Source organism: Alternaria arborescens (genome assembly GCF_004154835.1).
Source record: "Alternaria arborescens strain FERA 675 chromosome Unknown contig_2, whole genome shotgun sequence".
Classification (NCBI taxonomy): domain Eukaryota; kingdom Fungi; phylum Ascomycota; class Dothideomycetes; order Pleosporales; family Pleosporaceae; genus Alternaria; species Alternaria arborescens.
The window spans coordinates 482,759-504,376 of NW_021167857.1; the positions used below are offsets into that span (position 1 = coordinate 482,759).

Consider the following 21,618-nt stretch of genomic DNA (forward strand, 5'->3'; position numbering starts at 1 on the left):
GTGCGTACCTGGGTACGAGGTAATGTCACTCGGAACTTGGCCCAGGGAATTCGTTGCGCGGATTTGTGTGCTGTTGCTCAGCAGGCCATAACGTGGATGCACAGACGGTGAGAGTTCAATTGAATAAATAGATCACTACTACGACGGCAGAGGCCCAACTCCGAGGATGCAATGTGGCCAGCCAGACCTCGAATGTCCCAGTAGTTTCGAGGACCGTGCCTGCTGCAGCTGCATCCCGGTCCGCGCTATTCTGAATCCCGCCACGGGTAAAGCACGCTAGCCTCCACACCTCTTTCAACCTCGATAATCCCAATCACCTTAGTTGTTGGTGTCGTCAAGTTTCCGTAGTGTGATGTTGAGAACCAGGGAAAACAGACAGTAGTGAGTACATGATCGGCTCCTTCTAACAACCACCGGTCTGCACACACGACAGAGCTCGAATTTGACGTGAAGAAGGATCATGTGCAAAACAAAATACAACTTTGACACCTCCATCTCAACTACCTTGTTTCACCCTATCCATCACCAGCCTCGGTCCACTCCTGGTTGTCCTCTCTTTGGCCGAGTTTCCCACGTCACTGTCGCCCAATACTTCGGATTGAGCTTTTCGCTGTATTTGCCCCCCAGCATGAGGTGATCATGAATATCCCCTTTGTCGTTATCCCATTTACAGTAAACCTTTCTCATTCCCCCACCCTTATCCTTGGTAAATCCCATAAACTTCTCCTTGCAAAGCTTGGCACTGGGGTAATAGCTCCACTTAAGCTGGCCGGTAGTCGGAAATCCACCAACGGGAGGAGCATTACCATTGTCGACTGCAATTCTGAAGACCCATTCTATTGGCTTGCCATCGTGACCGTTTAGGGTGAGCGTCATAACGAGTGGCTTGTCCCAGTAAACCTTTTGCTCGCCGTGATTGTCGCAGAATTGGCTCATACCTCGTTCCCACTCTGAGAAATTAGGGAAGTGGTTCTTGTTCCCCGGGCATGCGTCAGGGTCCAGGCGACGAACAAGATGCGTCGACGTGCTATTGGACCGTTCGTGGAGCGTTGCCCCGTATATGGAGTAGCGAGGGGCCAGAGGGGTGGTCAGAACCATGGTCGCGAAGATGACGAGCCATACGAGGCCTAGCATAGTGGGGTACATGAGTTAAAATCCTCTTGCTTTGATATTCTGATCCAAGAGTGTAGATGTATTCCTGAAAGCGAAGGTGAGTAGGAGCAGGAGACGATTCTATGCTGTTCTATCAATTATTACCTTCATGGGTACCTGGGTAAGTACGAACAACCCGATCACTCACCACGTACAATACGAAGCACAGTGAAGGACACAGATACAAGTGCGTGTCATAGACATCATGAAGCCAAACCTGACATGTACTGTTATACTTCTCGCAAGTGCTGACTTGGCGGACAAAGAGGGCAGACTCCATAAGGCGTAATCACAAAGACAACAAAGAAGCAATGTGCAGAGCCCTTCACATGTCAGTCTAAGCCCACATAACGCGATGAAACACGCGAAATTGAAGTGCTAGCGATGGCCCTTGGCCAAGAGTGATAGGTGGATGTTAGCGATCTGGGTGATGTTGTGAATGGTATTAAGATTCGGTAGTAGTGGGTCATCGGACATCTGTTCGGGCCGCGGGGAGAGAGTGAGGTTGCGTTAATCAGTGCAAATACACTAGATATGGCGGTGCCTAAGGCAGATGAAATAACGATGGTAGATAGGAGGGTGGTAATGAGTGCGATTGTATTCATGATTGCACAAGTATCGTGGACTAATAGTAACAACAGCTTTCATAAAACCTTGCTGTTAGGAAAAGTCTAGAAAGATATCGAGAGTTTGTTTGGATTCCTGTCCTATCTCAGATGACCTTGACGTCTTTACTCCTGGAAATATCGTTCATTGATAGTTTCAGCCTTTCCCCGACCTTGAATCAATCAACATGCCTCCTCAGATTTACTCCAACCGACTCAAAAAGGTTCTCGATAGAATTTGCATGCTCCCTGAATAAGACCTGGACAGCAAGCGGACTGAGAACTCGGCAACACATCGACCATCTGTCAATGGCCATGGAGTGTATATTGCGCTTAGGAGACATTCACAACAAACGCCTTTGACGTATGAGCGGGGTACCAACGACCTTCTTTGTAACTTCTGAGAATGAAATAGATCAACAAAGACCTTGATATGGCGCAGCATAGGGCGGTGCCATGTCAGGGAGGTCTAGAACATGAGACCATGATCGCTTTGGGAAGGTATGCACAGTGAACGCATGTGGCGCGACTGGTTTTCGCAAATTGTGAAAACGTTCTTTAGGTCAACATCTATGCAATTTGCAAATTCCACAGAAACTGTTGAACACCAATGATTGCGTAAGGGTATCTGTATTGGGCGTCTACTTCGCTTCCTTCTCTGCCCTCCCTTTTGTCTTTCCATATGCACCACCAGCCAGTTTCCGCATCTCCAGCGCCCTCTTGTACGGTGGTGCAGTAGGTGGTTGCACGGGATCCAAACTGACCCTGTCCTTGGGTAGATGATACGTTGCATCCGAATCGTACGCCGATAGATCACCACAAGCCAGGAACGGTGCTATCCATCGCTGTCCGCCTTCCTCGATGTCGTGTTCATCTTCAGTCTCAGAACCTAGATCAATCTCAATAGCCCCGTCCTCTCGAACACGTCGAGTGTCCTTCTTCTCCTGTTTCTGTGTGTCCGAAAGTGCTGGGGTAGGCAGTTGCGTCCCCGCGCCGAGCGGCTTGTCCAAACTAGCAGTGAAACCTTCTGGTGGACAAAAGCCCTCGCATACAACGAACGCCTCGATACTACTTGCACGACTGCTCCTAGGTTTCGCTACACGCACCCTTTCAAACACAATCTTCAACTGTGCGAACAGCAGATCGACATCCTTGCCTCGAAAGATCTTGGCTACGAACTTGCCCCCAGGTTTCAGCACGCAGAGAGCGAGGTTGAGCGCCGCCCATAAGAGCTGGCTTTGTACGTAAATGTCTAGATCGTGCAGGCCGGTGACATCGGGCGCGCCGTCCGAGATGACAAGGTCAACGGGGGATGAGCCTTGAGGTGCGGCGGGGTCGTATGTGTCTGGATCAAGGGCCTTGAGCATCAGAGGAATGGTGGAGGGGTGAGTAATGTCTGCACGCATCGTTGTTACACCCTCGAGGGGGCTCATAGGCTGGAGATCGATGGCTACGATGCGAACGCCTTCTCTAGGTTTTGGTTTGTCTTCCACTTTTACTTCCGATGGAGGGGTTGCCTGCGTAGTTGACTCTTTCTTGTCAAGACCCAGTACGTAACTTCTTGCGGCAGCTTGCTTATCTTGCCAACCTGCTCGTCCAAACTTCTCCCCTTTGATGAGTACGCGTGAGAGTACTTGACTCCAACTTCCTGGTGCGGCGCATAGATCGACAACTCGCGTGACTCCTTCGAACAGGTTGAATTCTTCATCTAATTGGAGAAGTTTGTAGGCTGATCTGGCTCGCCATCCTTCTTCTTTTGCCAGACGGTAGTAGGCATCTCTCTTGTCCTTGGATGATTTTCCCATATTTGTCTGATACTGCTATCCCTGACTCTTTCTGTTTTCCACTGTGATTTTGGTTCTCTACCCCCCGCGATGCGACCAAGTTGACTTCTGTGAGAAATACGCAACCACTCTTGACCAATTTATCCACCTAATTTTGTCCTACTCTTTCTACCTCGTGCTGATTACACAGACAATGCAGATCAGAAAAACGCCGATTAACGAGTGCGAGTCATGCACGTGAAGTGTGGGAAAGTGCTGCTCAGGCTAGAGTGATGTGGGGCACCCCCGAGGCCCCGAACGCCGAAAGTTTTCCAAAAAGTTCGCGCGCGCATCCATTGCACGACGAAACTCAATCGTTCAACATCCACGATGAAGCGTCCTAATACCGCCCCGCAGAAGCCGTCGCAAAAGGCGCACAAACGCCAAAAAGTCGAGCGTACGAAAGCAGCGCCCTTTCCGAAACCTTTCCCTTCGTCGACGAAAGCCAAGCGCCGGGTGCAACTCAACGAGCTAGGATGGAAACCCGTGTCTATGCCCGATCGGTTGGACGATGTCGAAGGCTTCTATGGGCTCGAAGAGATTGACGATGTTGAGATCGTCAAAGACCCAGTTACTGGAAATCTTACCTTCGAGACTACCAAGACAGAAGAAGAGGTGGCACAAGATGTAGAGGAAGCATGGCAGCGGGAAGAAGACGAGGCAAAACGCCTGGAGGCGATAACTTTTGGGGATGGCGAGGCAGATGGAAAAGAAGACGCTATACAAGCAGACGCTACACAAGAACCAGCGCAGGAGGAGAACGAAGATGTCGCATGGGAGGGCTTTAGCGATGAAGAGGATGCGCAAACGACGGCACCCGCGCAGGCGGCAGATCCAAATGCCACGGATGTCGCAGATGCGGCTACCACCAATGGCGAACCAGAAGTGAAGAAACTTACAAAGACCGAGAAAAAGAAGAGGGCCAAGGAAGCAAAGCTCAAGAAACAAGAAGAGGAAAAGGCCAAGGCAGAACTACCGACCCCAGATGATGCCGAGGAGGAAGAGGACGAGGACGATGAGGACGAAGAGGACGAAGTCGAAGACCGCGAAGACGGCGAAACCTTCGGACCTGGCGCATTCGATATTTTGGCGAACCAGCCCGACGACGACGATGACGAGACAGATGTGCGCGCATGGAACGAATTGGATCTCTCCGAAGAGATGCTAGGCGCATTAGCAAAGCTAAAGTTCTCGAAACCCACTGGTATCCAAGCGTCTACAATACCGGAGATCATGGCAGGAAGAGACGTTATTGGCAAGGCCTCGACAGGTTCGGGTAAAACACTCGCTTTTGGTATCCCAGTCATAGAGTCCTGGCTTGCTGCTCGATCGACAGCCAAAGATCCAGAGGACAAAGCACCCATCGCACTGATCATTGCGCCAACACGAGAACTTGCGCATCAGATCAACGCTCACTTGATCGCTCTCTGCGCGAAGGGTGACTTCGACTCCCCGTACATCGCGTCAATTACGGGTGGTCTGTCCGTTCAGAAGCAGCGCAGGCAACTGGAAAAGGCAGACATCGTTGTCGGTACGCCAGGACGACTGTGGGAGGTCATTAGCGGTGGTCAAGGCCTGCTGCCTAAATTCAAGCAGATCAAATTCCTCGTTGTTGATGAAGCTGATCGCTTGTTGAGCGAAGGGCATTTCAAGGAAATGGGAGAGATTCTCAAAGTCTTGGAGCCTGACGACGAGCCCAATGAGAATGGTGACGAGGAACCAGCGCCAGAAACCCAACGCCAAACTCTTGTGTTTTCAGCGACTTTCGGAAAGGACTTGCAACGAAAGCTCGCTGGCAAGACTAAATATAGCGGAGATCTCATGAGCCAACAACAGTCTATGGAATATTTGCTCAAGAAACTCCGGTTCCGCGAAGAGAAGCCGATGTTCGTTGACGCGAACCCGACTTCGCAGATGGCCAGCAAGCTGCAGGAGGGACTCATCGAATGTGCCGGAACTGAGAAGGATCTTTATCTCTATTCTCTACTAATGTTCTACACAAAGAAGCGCGCTCTAGTCTTCACCAACTCAATCTCTGCGGTCCGTCGCATAACACCGTTCCTGACAAACCTGGCTCTGCCAGCTTTACCACTACATTCGAACATGCCCCAGAAAGCTCGTTTACGATCGATCGAACGGTTCAAGGAGCGACCTGGATCCATCTTGGTTGCTACAGACGTTGCTGCCAGAGGTCTTGACATACCCCAGATTGACTTGGTCATACACTACCATCTGCCTCGCGCCGCCGATACATATGTCCATCGATCAGGACGTACCGCACGTGCAGATGCTTCAGGTTCCAGTATCTTAATATGTGCTCCTGAGGAAGTCGCGGGTGTACGAAGGCTTATTGCTAAGGTCCATGCACGCGCCAGCGATGCTCCCAAATCCAAGAAGACGGCCTTCTTCATCCGTACCCTGGACATCGACCGCCGCATCGTCTCGCGCTTGAAGCCACGTGCTACCATCTCGAAAAAGCTATCTGACACCGTCATCGCAAAAGAGAAAAAGCATAGCGAGGACGACGTACTACGACGCGCTGCCGAAGACCTTGGTGTCGACTATGACAGTGAAGAGTTCGAGAAAGAAGCACCAGGTAAGAGAGGTCGTGGAAGCGGCCGGAAGAAGAAGGAAAAGGAAGCGAGCGAGATGACAAAAGCAGAGATGCAATCGCTGCGGGCAGAGCTCAAGCATCTCCTGAGTCAGAGGATCAACACTGGTGTCAGTGCGAGATATCTGACGAGTGGCGGCATTGATGTCGATGCGCTTGTGGCCGGAGAGGGCAACATGGAGTTCTTGGGTAACCTAGATGGACTTGGATTTGACGAAGTTGCTGAATAGTTCTCGCTCTATTTGGACGATACCCACCAATGTAGATATGCGTCACCGCCTTACATTACGAAGTTGCAATCTCTTCATGGTGTCAAAATTTCTGGGCCTCTCATGACTTTTTTGCTAGTATATTGTGGAAGGGCGGACGGCAATCCCAATAACCCAATTTACAAACAACAGATTCTTATAACATTCTCGCTATTCTAACCCTTTTATTCCTAAGCACATTTGTTCGACAAGCTCTAGGGGCGCTCTGTGTGCTTCTGATAACGTAGGGGTTCTCGTACGCCAGAAGCCAAGAAGAGTATGACGAGTTGTGTGTCTGATGGGCAGAGGGAAACTCAATGAAAATAAGGAATGACGTAACATGTGCCATTAGACCTCCCACTCGTATAGTGAGATCTGTTGCTTTAGTCGGCACTTCCCAAAGAAGCTGCATCCGATCTTAAATAGTTACAGGACAAAACACCCGTAAGCTCAGACCAGAATACATGCCTATTCAACGCATGACACACGAGAACGCAGACATGGAGCCCGAAAACGACGGAGACACGGCGCCTCCGGACGCAAAACGTGGCCCAGTACCTGAAAACAGCCATGCTGACACTGCAGACGACCTCGACTCAATGTCGCGCGAAGTCGCTGATAGTCTCCAACATACTCGTGCCCTCTTCCTCCAGGACCTGGTAACGATACTCGTCATTTATACAGCATCGCTGTTTACAGGCCACCACTTCCTTGTTTCACTCTTCTTCATGCTCCTTCTAGGACTTGCTGCCGAGATGAGACTGCAGAACATGAAACAGAACTTCGAGAAGGCAATCACCGCTATACGCCTGGGCTACGACGCTACGATCGAGAACGGCAATGCAACCATGAAGGTCTGTTTCGAAGGCAACGAAGCGATCAAAGATCTGGCCCAGAGTTCGCTCGATACAGTATTCGATTCCCAGAAAGCGTTGTACAAGAGCGGAGAAGCCTTCGTCCAGTTGAAGGCAATTCGAAAGAGAGACGTTCTCATCTTACGCAAACAAGCGAATGAGATGCGCCTAGGGTGCTTCCAGGTGTACTTGAGTATCTACGAAGGCCTCATCGATGTGATCGAGCAAATTGTCAACAAGGTCAAAACTACCACGCAACCGAAAGTCAAGGGCACGAAAAGAAACAATAAAAACCATAATGAAGGCTTCCAGAACAACCTAACACACCCTCTAGAGGGCGTAGCTGCCGAGCTGAAACAACGACAGTGGACAACTAAGAAACAGATCGTTGTGGCGGAGAAGATCAAGGCTATACTCGAACGCGACGGCTTACTCCCAGACGAGATTGATCGACTGGTCAAAGAGGCGGAGGGCAATTTCCAGCATTCGCAGGACGCATCACTTGCTCAGCGACCAGCAGACTCTCATGCACCCAACACTGGAGTTTTGCCATCGCCGCTCAGGATGGATATGGATGGAAAGCTGGCAAGGCATTACGAGGATTTGGACAAGTGGTTCCAGGGCTTGCATGACCGGCCCGTTGCCAAAGACGAGTGAAGAGGGAGATAATACGGGAGGTATCGCCGCTGTATCCCATTATCATCTAGGTCGCATAGAATGTCTGCAGAAATTCCGAACTAGGAGTTATGCACACCTGATTGCAACAATATATTCTGCTATTCACTATTATAGATAGACCTTTGGTGAAGAGAATGTCCACCATCACATGCCGCGCATCAGCTTCAGGGTTCCCTGACGGAAGGTTGCACTTGAAAATACAGGTGTTTCTGTGAAGGTTCATCTCCTGCGACAGCCAGGTTTCCACGATGAGCTCCATCGAGTTCAGCGCGAAGACCAGAAGAAGTCTAACCGGGGTTCTGGCGTCTTGGCAAAGGGTGACGTGTGCGTCTACGCGCCGCTCGACGCGATGGAAGCCCGCGACTCTTTCTTATCAACGTGCAAAGCCTGATATCAAAATTGCAATTGGTTAGACGTATGTTTGGATACAACAACGCGAGCATGAAATTTGTTTCTTAATCAAAACGTCTTGTCTGTGGTCTTTTCCTCCTAGTGTCGGGTTGACGCGCCATCTTCTTTCACCAGGAGCGGCTAATAAGGCTTTTTGTTTAGCTGAGCATTCCTACCTTGTCTTCGAAGAAGGATGTCTAAAACGCAGCCTAGAGCCAGTGCTGCAAAAATCTTCAACATTGACTTCATATATATCTCTACGGTATGCAGCAAACAGGTAGCTCTCTACTTCGGTGGTAAAGTATCCTGGATCAGAAGGGGCTCGATTTGTTTTAGCTTTTCTCAGCCTCATGCACGTTCCGTACTCGGGGATGTGCTGACATGCTCCCTGATTGGTCGAGTACCCACCGGTCATCCTAAGAACATCCAAGTCCTCAGCTTTGGCCCCATACACGATCACTTCGTATATCTAAGGCTCATTACCCGCTTATGACTTGCAATTATCAGTACACACTCGTTGATGGCGAAATTTTCACAAAATTTCTATCAATATTGGTGACATGGCATCAGCAAATCGTATTCCGTGGCGACATGATTACTGGAAGAGGGACCCTCACGCATGTAAGGCACAAGAGAAACATACTCTAGTATCAATACATGAAGATAGCGCAAGTTGCGGCGTCTAAATTCAATGCACTAGAGCTAACTGTGATAGACAGGAGTAGTATTTCACCAACAGGACATCAACGACGAAGGCATTCCCGAGCTATGTGAGCGCACGGTGTCATTACAGCCAGAGATAAAATGGTCATGCCATTTGTGCGTATGGAAGCCATCTTTGAACCGTAAGATGTACTAATATAGTGAAAGGATCATAACACCCCAGATGAATCCCAAGGATCCGATGGTTCCTATTCCTTATTCTTTGGACGCTGTCGAAGCCCTCTGCTCGTACTGGAATGTGCCGTATAACTACGTGCCCAGACACGAGGCTCCATACACTTGTAACGCAACCTTCTCCCCGGTAATAGGAGACGAGACTTGGAAAGGTACGTTCGATTCTATGCTGCTTTGGCCAGAAGAACACGATGTCATTCAAAGAGAGCCTAAGCGTCCAGATTGTCGCTCATAACTGAACAAAATAGGCCTTGTCATCTACTTCACCTACAATGCGTTGTTGATAACGTATGATAGCGCTAATCATCGAACGTTCGGCATCTATCTACCAGAAGTTGAAGCAGATGCGAAACGCATCGTGCGACGTATCGAACGCCTCCCTAATTTTGCATTCAACCCACTGTTTGCACCAGTCATCATAGCTGGAATCTCGGTTCACGATGTGGTAAGGCAATCTGCCGAAAGCTTTGCGGCAGGTATTCACATGGAGTCGGCTATGGGATATTGGTCATCAGAGTCAGAAAGCCTTGTGGAGAAAGACTTAAACTTTACACAGATGATAAAGTCTTTGAACACACTCTCGATTGAAGTTGCCAACACAGAGTATATCCAAACCAAGACGATATGTGCCCTGGATTTTCTGAATGAGCTTCTCTTAGTATGGCCCAAAGAACCTGGTGCTCTTATTGGTATTGAGTTACAGGAGCAAGTCAGATGGTTACTGCAACTCACTCGGGATTGGATGGCTGCATCCAAACGAACAAAGGACAGTGTTCAGTCACTGACACAAACTGTATGTTCCTGAACCGAGACACCCAATACTGGCTACATTTAACAGTAATAGATATACGCGACCCTTCAGCAAAGAGACAACCAGCTCAACCATCGCTACGGTGCCGACATGAGACTGATTACCGCAATCACTCTCATCTTCCTTCCCGGAACTTTCGTCGCAACCTTCTTCAGTACGACATTCTGGGATTTCTCTCCTGATAACAGAGGCGCGAAAGTGACCTATTGGATATATTTGTACTTTGTAGCCACAATCGGGCTGACGTTCCTGGTGCTCTTCGCATGGAGGAAGTTCAGTGTTCTCAAACGATCGGCTGCGAATATGGGACAATTAGTACAGCGAATACCTTTGTTGGGGAGGCTGATGACGAAGAAGCGGATGGATGATGAAGAGCTGGGAAAGAAGGGCGATTGAGACATTCTCGATCAATGTATCGTAATCACGGCGAGGCTCTCTTTTCAACTGTAGCCCAATCAGAAACTTCTCAGTCATTACGGCAGTATAAGTTTGGTGGGGCGTATGAGGTAAGCCTCGGAAATTCCGCAATTCGTAGTCCTCAACACACCCCCTTCTACTTTTCGGCACTGAACTTTCCGTCTTCTCCAAGCCGAATGGACTTCAAGCCCGCCCCGTCATCTGACATCTCATCTCCACCCACCGATTCAATCATAGTTTCCTCATCTCTGGATGTCACTCTCATCCGCCAGCTTCTGAACCTTTTCCACAATTTCCCTACGCCCTGTGACATGAGCGCAATTATGAAGTTAACGTACATATTTCGTTCGTTCTCGTTCAACATGATGAGTGAGAGGATATATACGTATGTGAGTATGAAGAACAACTCGACCACAACGAGAGCTGCGGAGCGGTAGGGTGAGCGTGCCACTCGTTCTTGGAGAGTCCAGCTAGTTCATGCACCACTTGATTGTAGTTGATGAACGAGCCTAAGTAAAAGCAAAAGACTCAACATACAAAGACCTGAAACAAGAGCTTTTGGCTGTGATGGAAATAGCGGCTGTTGAAACGATACTGACTTTGTGACAAGATAAGCCGCTAGTGCGCTGAATGCATGTGGTGCAATGCGGTGCGGGATCGCCGACTTTCCTTGATCCTCATCTTCTCCAGCTCTACTGGGAGAAGATGTGCGAATCGTACAAAAGAGTTGATGTCATGCAACCGAAATGACAGAGTAAGATGACGTTGCCTCGTGTGATCAATGTTCTAAAGTCCTACTGTGCTGCAGCAACCATGCGACTACGCATGCACCGCGCCACAAAAGGCCTCCCAACCCCCAGTCTCAACACAGTCTCTGTTGCTTCCCTAATGACGGGCTTTCATCTACCCTTAACTCTACCCCGTACAAATTCATCCCATCCTCAAGCTCCTCATCTTCGTATATCAACCCAATGTCCACCTCATCATCTCTGGTCGCTCTATTGTGCCTACGGCGCTTGTATTTCTCCCACTGAACAGCACATATGCTCACCACGGGTGGGAGAAAGAGAATAGAAGATAGGTCGTACATATCCCAGTATATGATGCTGAAGATTTCTAAGACGAATAGGACAGCGAAGGCGATGGTGACGGGTCTATTGGCGATTTTGAAAAAGTTGATCGGTTCGTCGTGACGATGCAGAGTATACCGAGGCCTGTACTCTGCTTCGGTAGATGTTGTGGAAGGAGTACCAGCGCGTGAAGGTAGTGCAGATGGAAATGAATCCAAGCTTGGGGATCTTGGTGGAGATGGTTGCTTTGGTAGCATTGTGTGAAGTTCATTCTTGCAGCTGACGAGTCCAGCCATTGCGATGTGAAAGACACCTCCTGGTTAGTCTGTATGGAGAAGAAGCGCAGAAAGAGGACCCACAAGTGTTTAATACACCGGGTCGCTGCTGTGCCTCACTCATACAAATCGCAGGCGGTGTGACAGATTATGAAATCTGCCTTGCTGTGCCGTAAGAGACATTGGGGGTCATCCTTGTCAGCCATTCGAAACGAGAAAGACGTAACTCCGCCATGCAGTATAAGTTGAAAGTCCAATGAGGGCGAAGGATCGGTATTATATGGCATCCTTATCACCAATCACCCATTTCGGTTTGCATGCTGCACGAGATGCGCCTTCTTCCACCTCTCATAGCCTTGGCTGACACCGGTCCTCTCGTACTCATCTTGATCCTCATCATCACTTTCATTTTCCTCCACATGTACCTCCCACCCACTCTTCTCCCCTCTTGCAACTACCCGCTTAACCCACATCTTCACTACCCACCTGCTAATGACCAACCCCAATCCACTAACTCCAATGATAAACGGGATTAATTGTCCGATACTGTTCCATCGTCCGCTGAGTCCGCTTATATGATTCCAACGTAAAGTTAATTCAAGTTGCAGAATGACGATGACGTGTATCAGAAGATCGAGGATGACGTAGTACCAACCAAGCCAGATCTTCTTTGGCGTTGAAGGGCTGGTGAGGAGAAGAGAAGAAGCCAGCGATACCGAGGTCCATGTAGGTAAGTATTTCGGATTAGGTGATGCTGCTGAATAGGTAAGAGCAGCGTATGTTTGAAAAGGACCATTGAGTGGGTCGAGGAGCCGGGATTGACGAAGGTGTGAGTAGATGACGAAAGCTTGTGGCGGGAAGCGACATGTCAGAAATGCTATATAGCTGTGTAACTGGCAGTGAAACCACGACGGTGGACACGACTCTGCGCCTGCTGGAGTGCGGTACTTTGGGGGGAAGAGGGTCGATCGTGCGATCACTGGGAAGGTGAGGGGTTTGCCGTCGGTGCTCATCTGGTATGGACTTGCTGTGATACAGTGCTGGATATATAGCTCACTCTCGTAGATTTCGCGGATGATAGAGAGATCTGGACTGTCTTCTAGGGAGTTGGAACCGGCATGAGAGGATGATGCTGATGTTGGGGATGGCGAAGATGAGATCTCTTGAACGGTAATGCGGGAGGACCGTTTGGAGGTTTCCTGGGAAGCGATACGAGGAGAGTATTCCCACTCTGATGTTCGTCGCGCCAGGGGATCTGAGCGCGTGCGAACTAGGCTGAGTGGGCGAGCATGCCCGAAGCTTGATCCTGCCGGTAAGCAACGAGTACATAAAGCTCGAGGCCTCTTTTCATGCGGTCGTGTTTCCACTGAAGCATCATGAACTGAACTACCTTCGCATTCAGTCGCACCCTTCTCTTCTATCGTCTCTTCATCTGCGCTTCGTCGCTGAGACTCTTCCCACATCCTAATTGCGTCCGCAAACTTTCTCCTCTTCTCCCTTACCTTCCAAGCAGTCCACGGCCTCAAGAACTCCACTACCACCCAATAGATCGTGCAGAGTAACACGAAGAGACTCATAGCCATCATGACCTTCCTCGCCCAGCCAAGAAGACTTGTTTTGACAACATACATCATCAACCATGTACCACATGGCGTTGTCTTCATGTCATCCACCCCTGCCCACCAAAACCACACATGCAGACAGATGTTCATAAGTTTGACAATCTCGCACACGATCCGCCTCAAAAAGCTGCCGCGAGAGAAGGTAGCCTTGCTGTACGAGGACTTGGCCCGCACGCCCATCATACAACTCCATGCCAGTATCTGTAGCAATACAAATGCTTCCACGGCGTATACATCGGATGGATTCGAGGCAAAAATCAACGCGACAATAGGGATTGCGACGCTAAAGATGCTGACAGAATCGCGCAGTACTTGGACTTCAGATAGGACGAAGTAGTTTGCGAACCAGACAGTGAGGATTTGTGCGTAGATACCGATACGAATTCCGATACCACAGATGTCGTTGTTGCCTTCGAAACCACACCTTGGATCGAGCGTCGTATGGCTGAGGACGTTGGGAAGCGATCGAAACGAAGTGTGGTGGTACATCAACGCCACGTGGGAAAGGGTAACCGAGAGTAATTGTGACGGAACCTGGGAACATGTAACGAGCCAGGAACGAGATACTACATGTTAGCAACTTCTGGTAGGCATCAATATCGTGTTGCTGCGCCGCACGCAGTCTATTATCTCTAAGCGCCCAGGTTCAGGCGTAGCGAAAGCCTGAGGCAAGCCGTTCGCCACAGGCCCAAGGTGCCGAAACGGCGCGACACCGTCCAACAGCCGCGCGATAAAAGTGCAATATGTTGTAGACCGCGGACGGCAAGAGCTTGCATGCTCACACGCGATGGGCAGAACGTTGGGCGGAAGAAAGAGGCGCAGAATGAAAGATCTAATCGTCCTATTATCATGAGCAGTTATCAACAAGCCTACGAGCTATCGCTCTATTCCCAAACTCCAGAAAGATCCTCCTGCTGTGGTATGCTCGCTCAAAATGTCCCAAAACACCTTATTCCAATCGCTGTTCCCTTATCGTAGGCCGCGTGTGGCATGTCTCCGCTCTCGCACACGCATGCGCTGTCATCGATGGGACTCATGTGCCGCCGTATGTGATGTTTTTACTGTTGCGTTTACATGACAGTGCAAGGAATGCAGCAGCAACTGCAGTCGTCTGTGCTGATGCAGCTGCACTTGCCACCCTGAGGCTTGACGATAGAGCCAGCGGCCGAGGAGACGGAGTTTGTGGAGGCAGGCATTTTGGTGTATGAGTTTGGGCGGACCGCGTGGGTTTTGGAGTGTGACGAGTGGATTGTAGACGGTTGAGCTGTACTTGTTGGGTCGCGAGATGACGGAGTTGCGCTGTGATGATGTCAGTAGTGTCCGCGGCCACAGAGTCGAGTGCAAACATACAGGTTGAGCGATGAAGAGAAAGAGAAAGCTAGGTCAGCGCGAGATGCTGAACGGTTGTGTTTGGGGAGGCAAAGGGGAGATTAATACGGTCGCAGAGGGCATCCAACCCTGCTTCAACGCTGCGCTGCGCATGGCGCTAGGCCAATGACACGCCCACGCTAGAGAAACATGACGTCGCCCCTTGTGGCAGTGAAGGTGGCTAACGCCGCGCGTTCGGTCATAGGCTCTCGACACATGTATGCATGTAAAATAAAACAAACACAGACGAGGTATTTGTGTAAACGTGCATTGAATCTATCATATATCTAGATGGTAAAACTATACGAAAGGGTATTGCTGAACATGAGATGAGGAAAGCCCAATACCGTGTCTCGCCGTGAACATGCAGGTCTTGTTCGCGTCTGGCACTTGATATCTCAGACGTCTCTCCAAGTCGGCTGGCTCTTCTCAGCGAATGGCGTTTTGACAGCTGTGGTGAGTTAGCTAACTTCACGAGAAATGTACGCAGCAGTCTTACCGTTGCTGTCTCCGAACGGGTCATCCTCATCCTCCTCTGGCTCACTGTCTGGCTCGACACGCTGAGGAGGCATAGGGATGCTCGTTGGCCGGGGTGGCTTTGGAGGAGCCGACTCGTTCATGTCCATGCTGGCCATAGCAGCAGATACGTTGCCCTCTTCATTGTCGCTGTCACTGTCGTCATCGATACTCTTGTCCATGATTTCAAATGCCATAAGACCCTTGACTAGCTCGTCGTTGGCATTAAGAAGACCACCAATATATTGCTCTGACTCGACCAAGTGGATATAACGCAAGATTTGGCGACGAAGCTGCTTGCAGGTCTCGAAACGTCGCATCACTTCTGGATTGTCGCTAACTCGCTCTTGCTCACGGTTGATGAGCTGCAATCCGTTGAGCAAGTTTGTGCTAGCGACGTTTGCCGATGCCATCGTTTCGAGCATTTGTCCTTTCTCCCTCTCCAGATTGAATGGCTGGCCTTTGGTTTTCTTCTTGTCTTTCTTGTTCCTGCTGAACAACGAGGTGGTTGCAAGAGGGGTACCAGCGCCGAGTACAACAGGTGTATTGGTTCTTGACGACGACGCCTGTTGTGGCTCCGGCCGCCTGCTTCGAGGAGGAGAGGGCGAGTTATCCTCGCGCTCACGTGCGGCCTCGGCATCTTGCTGTCGCACAATTCGAGATTGCTGTGGTTGGGGACGCTTGGTACGAGGGAGTTCTTTGTGTAGTGCTGCTATTCGCTCAAGTCCAGGCGTTCCCTTGTATGCAACAGCCCATCCTCGAAACAGAACATTGGCCTTCTGCCTAACATCCGCATCAACCGTGTCGTCCCTGGCCAGAATACGAAGTCGCTCGAGGAGGGGCTCGTCTGCAAAAGCTTTCTGGAACCTAGTACCAGCATTCTGGATTAAAGCGTCTAGGATGACCAGGGCGCGGATCTGGCGATGAACATTGCCGTACTTGCTGATGAAGTGTTTAGAGCATGTCGTATACACGTAGGGATTTGACTTACAGCTTCTTTCGCAAAGCTCGTGCTGCTTCTGTAGGACCAGATGCCTGAATGCGAATGACTTCGATGAGATCGACAATTCCACCAACATCCTGCAACGATTAGCTTTAACATGAGATTTGCACGGGCTAACTTACATTCTCCTCGTATTGCTCGCTCGTCAATCGATCTATTTGGACCGTGACAGCCGAGAAAGCGTGTTTCTGCGATGTATCCATTGTCTTAGCGCCTTGTGACAGTGTCCAAAGAAACACAGCGGGCAAGGGTTCTCGAAAATTGGAAGCTCTGCATATGCTTTGGGATCCTTGTGGTGGTGAAGCGTTTTGCGAGAGGACTCTGTTGACGACGAAACTGACAAAGAAGTTGACGAAGAAATTGACACAGACGGAGCTCTGTGATACACGGGAAGTGCTTCGAGATCGGAACAGGCACTGCTACAGGAAGATCTCCTACGAAGCGACTCTCTGTTGAGGAGCGGTTCACCGTCATACCAAGAGGTGTGGGAAATCATGATTGTAATGAGAAGAGGAGTACAAAGGACAAATTGAAGTGGGATGATGTAACTGAAAGCATGGTGTCTAGGAACTCTTAAAGAGAAACCAATCTGAAGAACAACTTACAGGCATCGTAAGTTGGTCGCTTGATTTGACCCTTCAGGATAAGCACCTGCTAAATCTGGAGGCGAAAAAAGCAATACACTCCCGAACAGGATGTTTGCTTGCTTGTCAGAACGAATTTGGACACAATCAGGGTCTGGTGTTTTCAATAAGGTCTGAAAGCCGTCGGAGGGTCCGTTTGAAGGTAGAGATCCGGTGTTACAGATAAGAATAGACGATCCGGGCTTCCACGAACATGAGTTGACGAGTCGTGCAAAGTCCACAGGGTGAGTTGAGCGGCGATGGAAGAGGTTTGAAGCGAAAGTCTATGTAGTAGTGGCTGCCTATGTGCACGCGATAGGTGAATGAGCTTCCTTGATCGGGCTGAAGCTACCTACCTTACTCAGCCCCCACTTGCGGGGTGCAACCACACGTCGCGCGACCTCCCCCATCAGGTTTCTTCACTTTACCTCTTGCACACCCCTCGCATATCGTATCGCCGCGCTAGAACCACAATGAACAGGGCAAACGCGCTGCATCACGGTTGGAGTGCGGAGGCGACGGGTGCAGGAAACGGCGATAGCGCGTGAGAGGCCCGAAGCGCGTTCACTCACCTTTTCCCACCTCACATTGCTTTTGTCTCGTATCGTCTTAACTAACCTGAGGTATGCAGATATACTCAAGTTTCTTCTTCAACCTCTTGTTTCACAGCCATCAATCAGCCCTCGACGCAGTTCCCGACGCCCCAATCACCAATAGCGGCACCCATCCAGCAAAACCAAGCGCGGCGAAGAGCGACCGTTCATGGGCGGCGGCGACATAACCCTGCTGTTGCCCAGTATCTCGGACTTGGTACTGCAAGCGAGCCTACACATCTCGAGATATATGCTTCTTTACCGGCAACGCCAGCCAGCCCACCGTTGAAACCTACACGCAACCGAACAAAGTTGGCTGCGTTGGCTGCCCATGGAAACATATTGGATGATAGACACACGAATGCGGAAGCGAGGGCAACTGTCAATCAACGGCGTGTGTCGGAGAGCTTCCGGGTGACGAAACCTGTACGCAAGTCTGCGACATCCGTATCCAAAGCTCCACCGTCTAGGACCACACAATCGGCATTTATTGACGATGTGCGACCATGGCAGTCAGCAGCAGATGATGAAGAAACAACTTTGTCAGATCATGTTCCTACCACTCAAGCCTATGATGTGATGCATCATCGTTTCGCAAGCTCTGACACTGTTCAGAATGTCAGCCAAGACACCGTGGCCACACGGCCTGTGCAATATTCAGTTGACGCTGGCTTGTTCGTTCTCGAAGACGATGACTGTGATGCCACTGACGCTGAGCACGTTGATCTCGACCTGGCTCTGCAGCAACATGAAACTCTGAAATCCGCGGAAGATGACTTCGACTTTGACATCAATGATGATGAACTGCTCGCATTGATACCTGAAGATGGTGGTACATGTTCTGACCTTGCAAAGCCTACTTCGAAGTCCCACGCGCAGTCCTACAACACGGACAACGACAGACTATGCCCCACTCCAGGCTCATGCGCCGACATTCCTATCATGCTTGAAGAAGTCACCACCAAGACGAGTTCACAGCAATTGTCAAAACAGTTTACGTCTCCAGTCACTCCGACAACGCGCTTGCAGGCCGCATATGGCAACTCAGGTTCCGCGGAGATTAGGAAACCAATCGTCAGGCCGCCGTTCCCTGAATCTGTTCGCGATCGCTCGCCTATTATCGGTCTCTCGTCAAACTCGTTGCTCAGGACGTGTTTTCGCATCGGTGAGGTGATCAATCAGAGTTGTCAAGCATCTAAGTCTGGGAAGCGCATTATGATCGAAATGTACGCTAGAATCCTTGCTTCGGAGCGAACTGGCACAGAGCAACAATTCACATTCTGCGACCTCTTCCATGCCAGGCCGCCTTATATCAAAGGAGCATACAGCGCTGCCATCTGGAAGTCGGTGCCCCTGTTCGAGTACGACTGCAGTAGGCTTTTACAACAAGGGCGGATATGTCGGTGCATTGGCACCATGAAGCGAGAGGGAAAAGTGTGGACCATGACCGTGCTTAACATTTGGGAAGCTACCTGGGAAGATATTGAGTGGGTAGAGGCCATTGTGACCTTGTAGCAGCATCGTGGAAAGTACTTAGGGGTGCTCAAAACAGGGATGATCTATGGGTGATCTAAGCGTCATAATCGACATCATAGCGGCAGCCGTGAGAGAGAGCTCGATATGCAACGAAGCAATGTGTTCACTGCATGTAAGAAGATAGTCCAGGAAAGTGTTCTGACTTATATGCATTTAAAGACACTGTTTCGTTTTGACAGGCTCAGAGCATGGTTCACCCTTGGTAGGGGCTTCCTTCCACGTGATGATAGGCCATGATTAACCGCCCCGCCAACGTACGGGCCATTGCTGTTCCACCAATTTGACTTCTGCTCACAGCACGTTGCTGAGAGAATGAATTATAAGGGTCGTCCTGCCAGATTCACCCTACGACGCAATGTTGACGGCGGCCATAACGCCAGCCATCGGTAGCGAACGCGAAACCACCGACTCTCGCGGTGCAGCCATGATGGAGCCTCAACCTCAACTGGAGACAACGCCGCCAAAGACGAATTCGCCCAAAGCACGGTCTCTCTCGGACAGCACGCCCCGTCTTGAGCCCTCTCCGAAGTTCCGCGAACCCGCACGCATGTCCAAAGATGACCAAACTATCGTCGCCAGCCCCAGTACACCGCGTAGGCCAGACTTCCTCTCGCGAGGCCTGTCTCTGCAAATGCCCCCTCGAGAGTCGCCTATGCCCAGTCCCGCGCACTTCGCCGCCCGTGTGCCCCTCTCTCCACAGCTAGATTCGCGTAATACCTACGCGTCGCCTGCTTCTGTCCTGCCCCGACGGTCCCGCGGCGCTGAGTTCTCAAGAGCCTGCACCAACCTCCACCACTCGACGCTCCCCGACCAGTCTTCGCCCGATTCTTCGCCGACCATTACGCAAAAAGGCATCAAGATACCGCCGCGGAAGCCTCGCTCCAACTCAATGCTGCTTGACTCGCCCAATGTGAGCCTACAGGGTGGATGGAGTCATGGCGATAGAACCGCCCCTTCGAGTTCAGTCGGCAGCATCAACATGATGGGCTCAGAGGACTCGAGTAGTTCTTCGGATGAGGTGGATCCACTGGACCCCGAGGACAACGACGACCCTATGATCATGACTCCACAAGCGAAGACCAACACACTATTCCCAGGGCTCAACGCGGGCAACAACGGTGTCTTTTCGAATTTGTTCTCACCCGGTGGACAGCCCAACTTTGCGAGCATGCATCGAGCGAGATTGCGCAAGGGTAGAAGCCGAAAGAGCTCGAGCTCAGCCAGTGGACACAGCTCCATGGCAAGCCCCGGGCCGGCCTCACCGCCAAATGGCAAAGATACGGGATATTTTGCGCGAGAAGCGGCGATGCGTAAAGCGGGTTCGCGACGAGAGAGCCTTTCCCTTTTTGCCAACGACCTCCACATCTCATCTGGAAACGATAGCGGTGACGAGGGCGGTAACATGCCTCAAACTCCGGGTGTAGTAAGACGGGTGGTTTCACGGAGGGGTAATTTGTTGGTGAGTACATGAATCAGTACAACTATACAAGTTGCTAACTTTACTAGCCAAAGTCAAGACAGTTCGGCCGCATCAGAGCGGAGCTGTTCGAAGAAGCTGCTCCTGTTGACAGCGAATTTCGCCGCGAAGCCGAGATCATTCGACAAGTGAGAGAAAGCGACACGGATCTAGAACGACCCTCGGGAACCGCGCAATCGTCACCCAGCTTGCTGCCAACAGTTCCAGGTCTGGATGGACCCCTTGAGGGTGTGCCAGAGGAGGGCAGCGAAAGCAACATGAGTCTAGATGGATCGACGTCTAAAGGACTTTTCGGTGCCTTTGGCAGTCTACACAGTGGTCGCAATTCGGTCAGCAACGGCTTCTGGGGTTCACGCGCTGCACACACGCCTCCGCCGTCCTTTCCTCGTGCAGAATCATCCGCAATGAGCGAGGACATGAACATGGACTCCCCAACTATAGGCGGTGGGGCATCCAGAGCGTCTACGCCAGGGGCAATGCAGCCTCCCACAGCAGCCGAGGCTTTGAAGAAGTCGAACAAACGCCGGCGGGATGACGATTTCGACGAAGCTTCAATCAAACGTCGTGCAGTCTCACCAGGTGTCAGCGCTCACGGCAGCCCAGTCATCTCGCAGTCTCCTGCACAAAGGGACAGCACTCTTTGGGGCACGAATACCAAGGCCAGTCGGGAAACATCGATAAGTGGTCAGTCACATGGTGAACGCTCAAACAGTGGAGGTAGCATGAGCATGACGCCAACATTGGGCCCAAAGCGGATAGGTCTACAGGGTATGACCGATACCAACGATGGGCTGATGAAGATGAGCATAGAGTGATTGCCAGATGTGGCTTTGTGTAGAATATTTGTGGTATTGATCATGACTTAGCGCGGCGTTTCCGGGTCTACGAGGTCAACAAGGGTCGCTCAAAAATGTATAGATACCCATTGTTAATATCGAGTTTCGACATGAAGTAAGAAAAGCGGATAGCTCCAAGTACACTATGATGTTCTGATGCTCTCCCCTCCACATTTGTGGTCCCTGCACTTCCCGAACCCCACTAAGCGCTCC

At 50.6% G+C, this 21,618-nt stretch overlaps 9 protein-coding genes across 9 annotated transcripts; 5 read left to right on the plus strand and 4 right to left on the minus strand.

Annotated features, from left to right (window-relative positions):
- Nucleotides 1-522: 522 nt before the first annotated feature.
- On the minus strand, nt 523-1,134 carry AA0111_g983 (hypothetical protein; the record flags this gene model as incomplete). The annotated part of the gene is made up of 1 exon (XM_028656432.1): nt 523-1,134. One exon carries the CDS (start codon nt 1,132-1,134, stop codon nt 523-525), a length of 612 nt encoding a protein of 203 aa, XP_028511200.1.
- A 1,264-nt stretch (nt 1,135-2,398) lies between these two features.
- Nucleotides 2,399-3,562, minus strand: AA0111_g984 (hypothetical protein; the record flags this gene model as incomplete). The annotated part of the gene is made up of 1 exon (XM_028656443.1): nt 2,399-3,562. One exon carries the CDS (start codon nt 3,560-3,562, stop codon nt 2,399-2,401), a length of 1,164 nt encoding a protein of 387 aa, XP_028511201.1.
- A 348-nt stretch (nt 3,563-3,910) lies between these two features.
- Nucleotides 3,911-6,421, plus strand: AA0111_g985 (ATP-dependent RNA helicase; the record flags this gene model as incomplete). The annotated part of the gene is made up of 1 exon (XM_028656454.1): nt 3,911-6,421. The coding sequence occupies one exon, from the start codon at nt 3,911-3,913 to the stop codon at nt 6,419-6,421; it is 2,511 nt and encodes an 836-aa protein (XP_028511202.1).
- Nucleotides 6,422-6,939: 518 nt separating this feature from the next.
- On the plus strand, nt 6,940-7,950 carry AA0111_g986 (hypothetical protein; the record flags this gene model as incomplete). Its single annotated transcript, XM_028656465.1, has 1 exon — nt 6,940-7,950. One exon carries the CDS (start codon nt 6,940-6,942, stop codon nt 7,948-7,950), a length of 1,011 nt encoding a protein of 336 aa, XP_028511203.1.
- Nucleotides 7,951-9,247: 1,297 nt separating this feature from the next.
- Nucleotides 9,248-10,465, plus strand: AA0111_g987 (hypothetical protein; the record flags this gene model as incomplete). Its single annotated transcript, XM_028656476.1, has 3 exons — nt 9,248-9,410; nt 9,507-10,051; nt 10,103-10,465. The coding sequence occupies 3 exons, from the start codon at nt 9,248-9,250 to the stop codon at nt 10,463-10,465; spliced, it is 1,071 nt and encodes a 356-aa protein (XP_028511204.1).
- A 1,665-nt stretch (nt 10,466-12,130) lies between these two features.
- Nucleotides 12,131-13,942, minus strand: AA0111_g988 (hypothetical protein; the record flags this gene model as incomplete). Its single annotated transcript, XM_028656487.1, has 1 exon — nt 12,131-13,942. One exon carries the CDS (start codon nt 13,940-13,942, stop codon nt 12,131-12,133), a length of 1,812 nt encoding a protein of 603 aa, XP_028511205.1.
- A 1,277-nt stretch (nt 13,943-15,219) lies between these two features.
- AA0111_g989 (hypothetical protein) lies at nt 15,220-16,543 on the minus strand (the record flags this gene model as incomplete). The annotated part of the gene is made up of 4 exons (XM_028656498.1): nt 15,220-15,272; nt 15,321-16,279; nt 16,329-16,417; nt 16,463-16,543. 4 exons carry the CDS (start codon nt 16,541-16,543, stop codon nt 15,220-15,222), a joined length of 1,182 nt encoding a protein of 393 aa, XP_028511206.1.
- A 1,592-nt stretch (nt 16,544-18,135) lies between these two features.
- Nucleotides 18,136-19,071, plus strand: AA0111_g990 (hypothetical protein; the record flags this gene model as incomplete). Its single annotated transcript, XM_028656510.1, has 1 exon — nt 18,136-19,071. The coding sequence occupies one exon, from the start codon at nt 18,136-18,138 to the stop codon at nt 19,069-19,071; it is 936 nt and encodes a 311-aa protein (XP_028511505.1).
- A 376-nt stretch (nt 19,072-19,447) lies between these two features.
- Nucleotides 19,448-21,384, plus strand: AA0111_g991 (hypothetical protein; the record flags this gene model as incomplete). Its single annotated transcript, XM_028656522.1, has 2 exons — nt 19,448-20,551; nt 20,599-21,384. 2 exons carry the CDS (start codon nt 19,448-19,450, stop codon nt 21,382-21,384), a joined length of 1,890 nt encoding a protein of 629 aa, XP_028511504.1.
- Nucleotides 21,385-21,618: the final 234 nt, after the last annotated feature.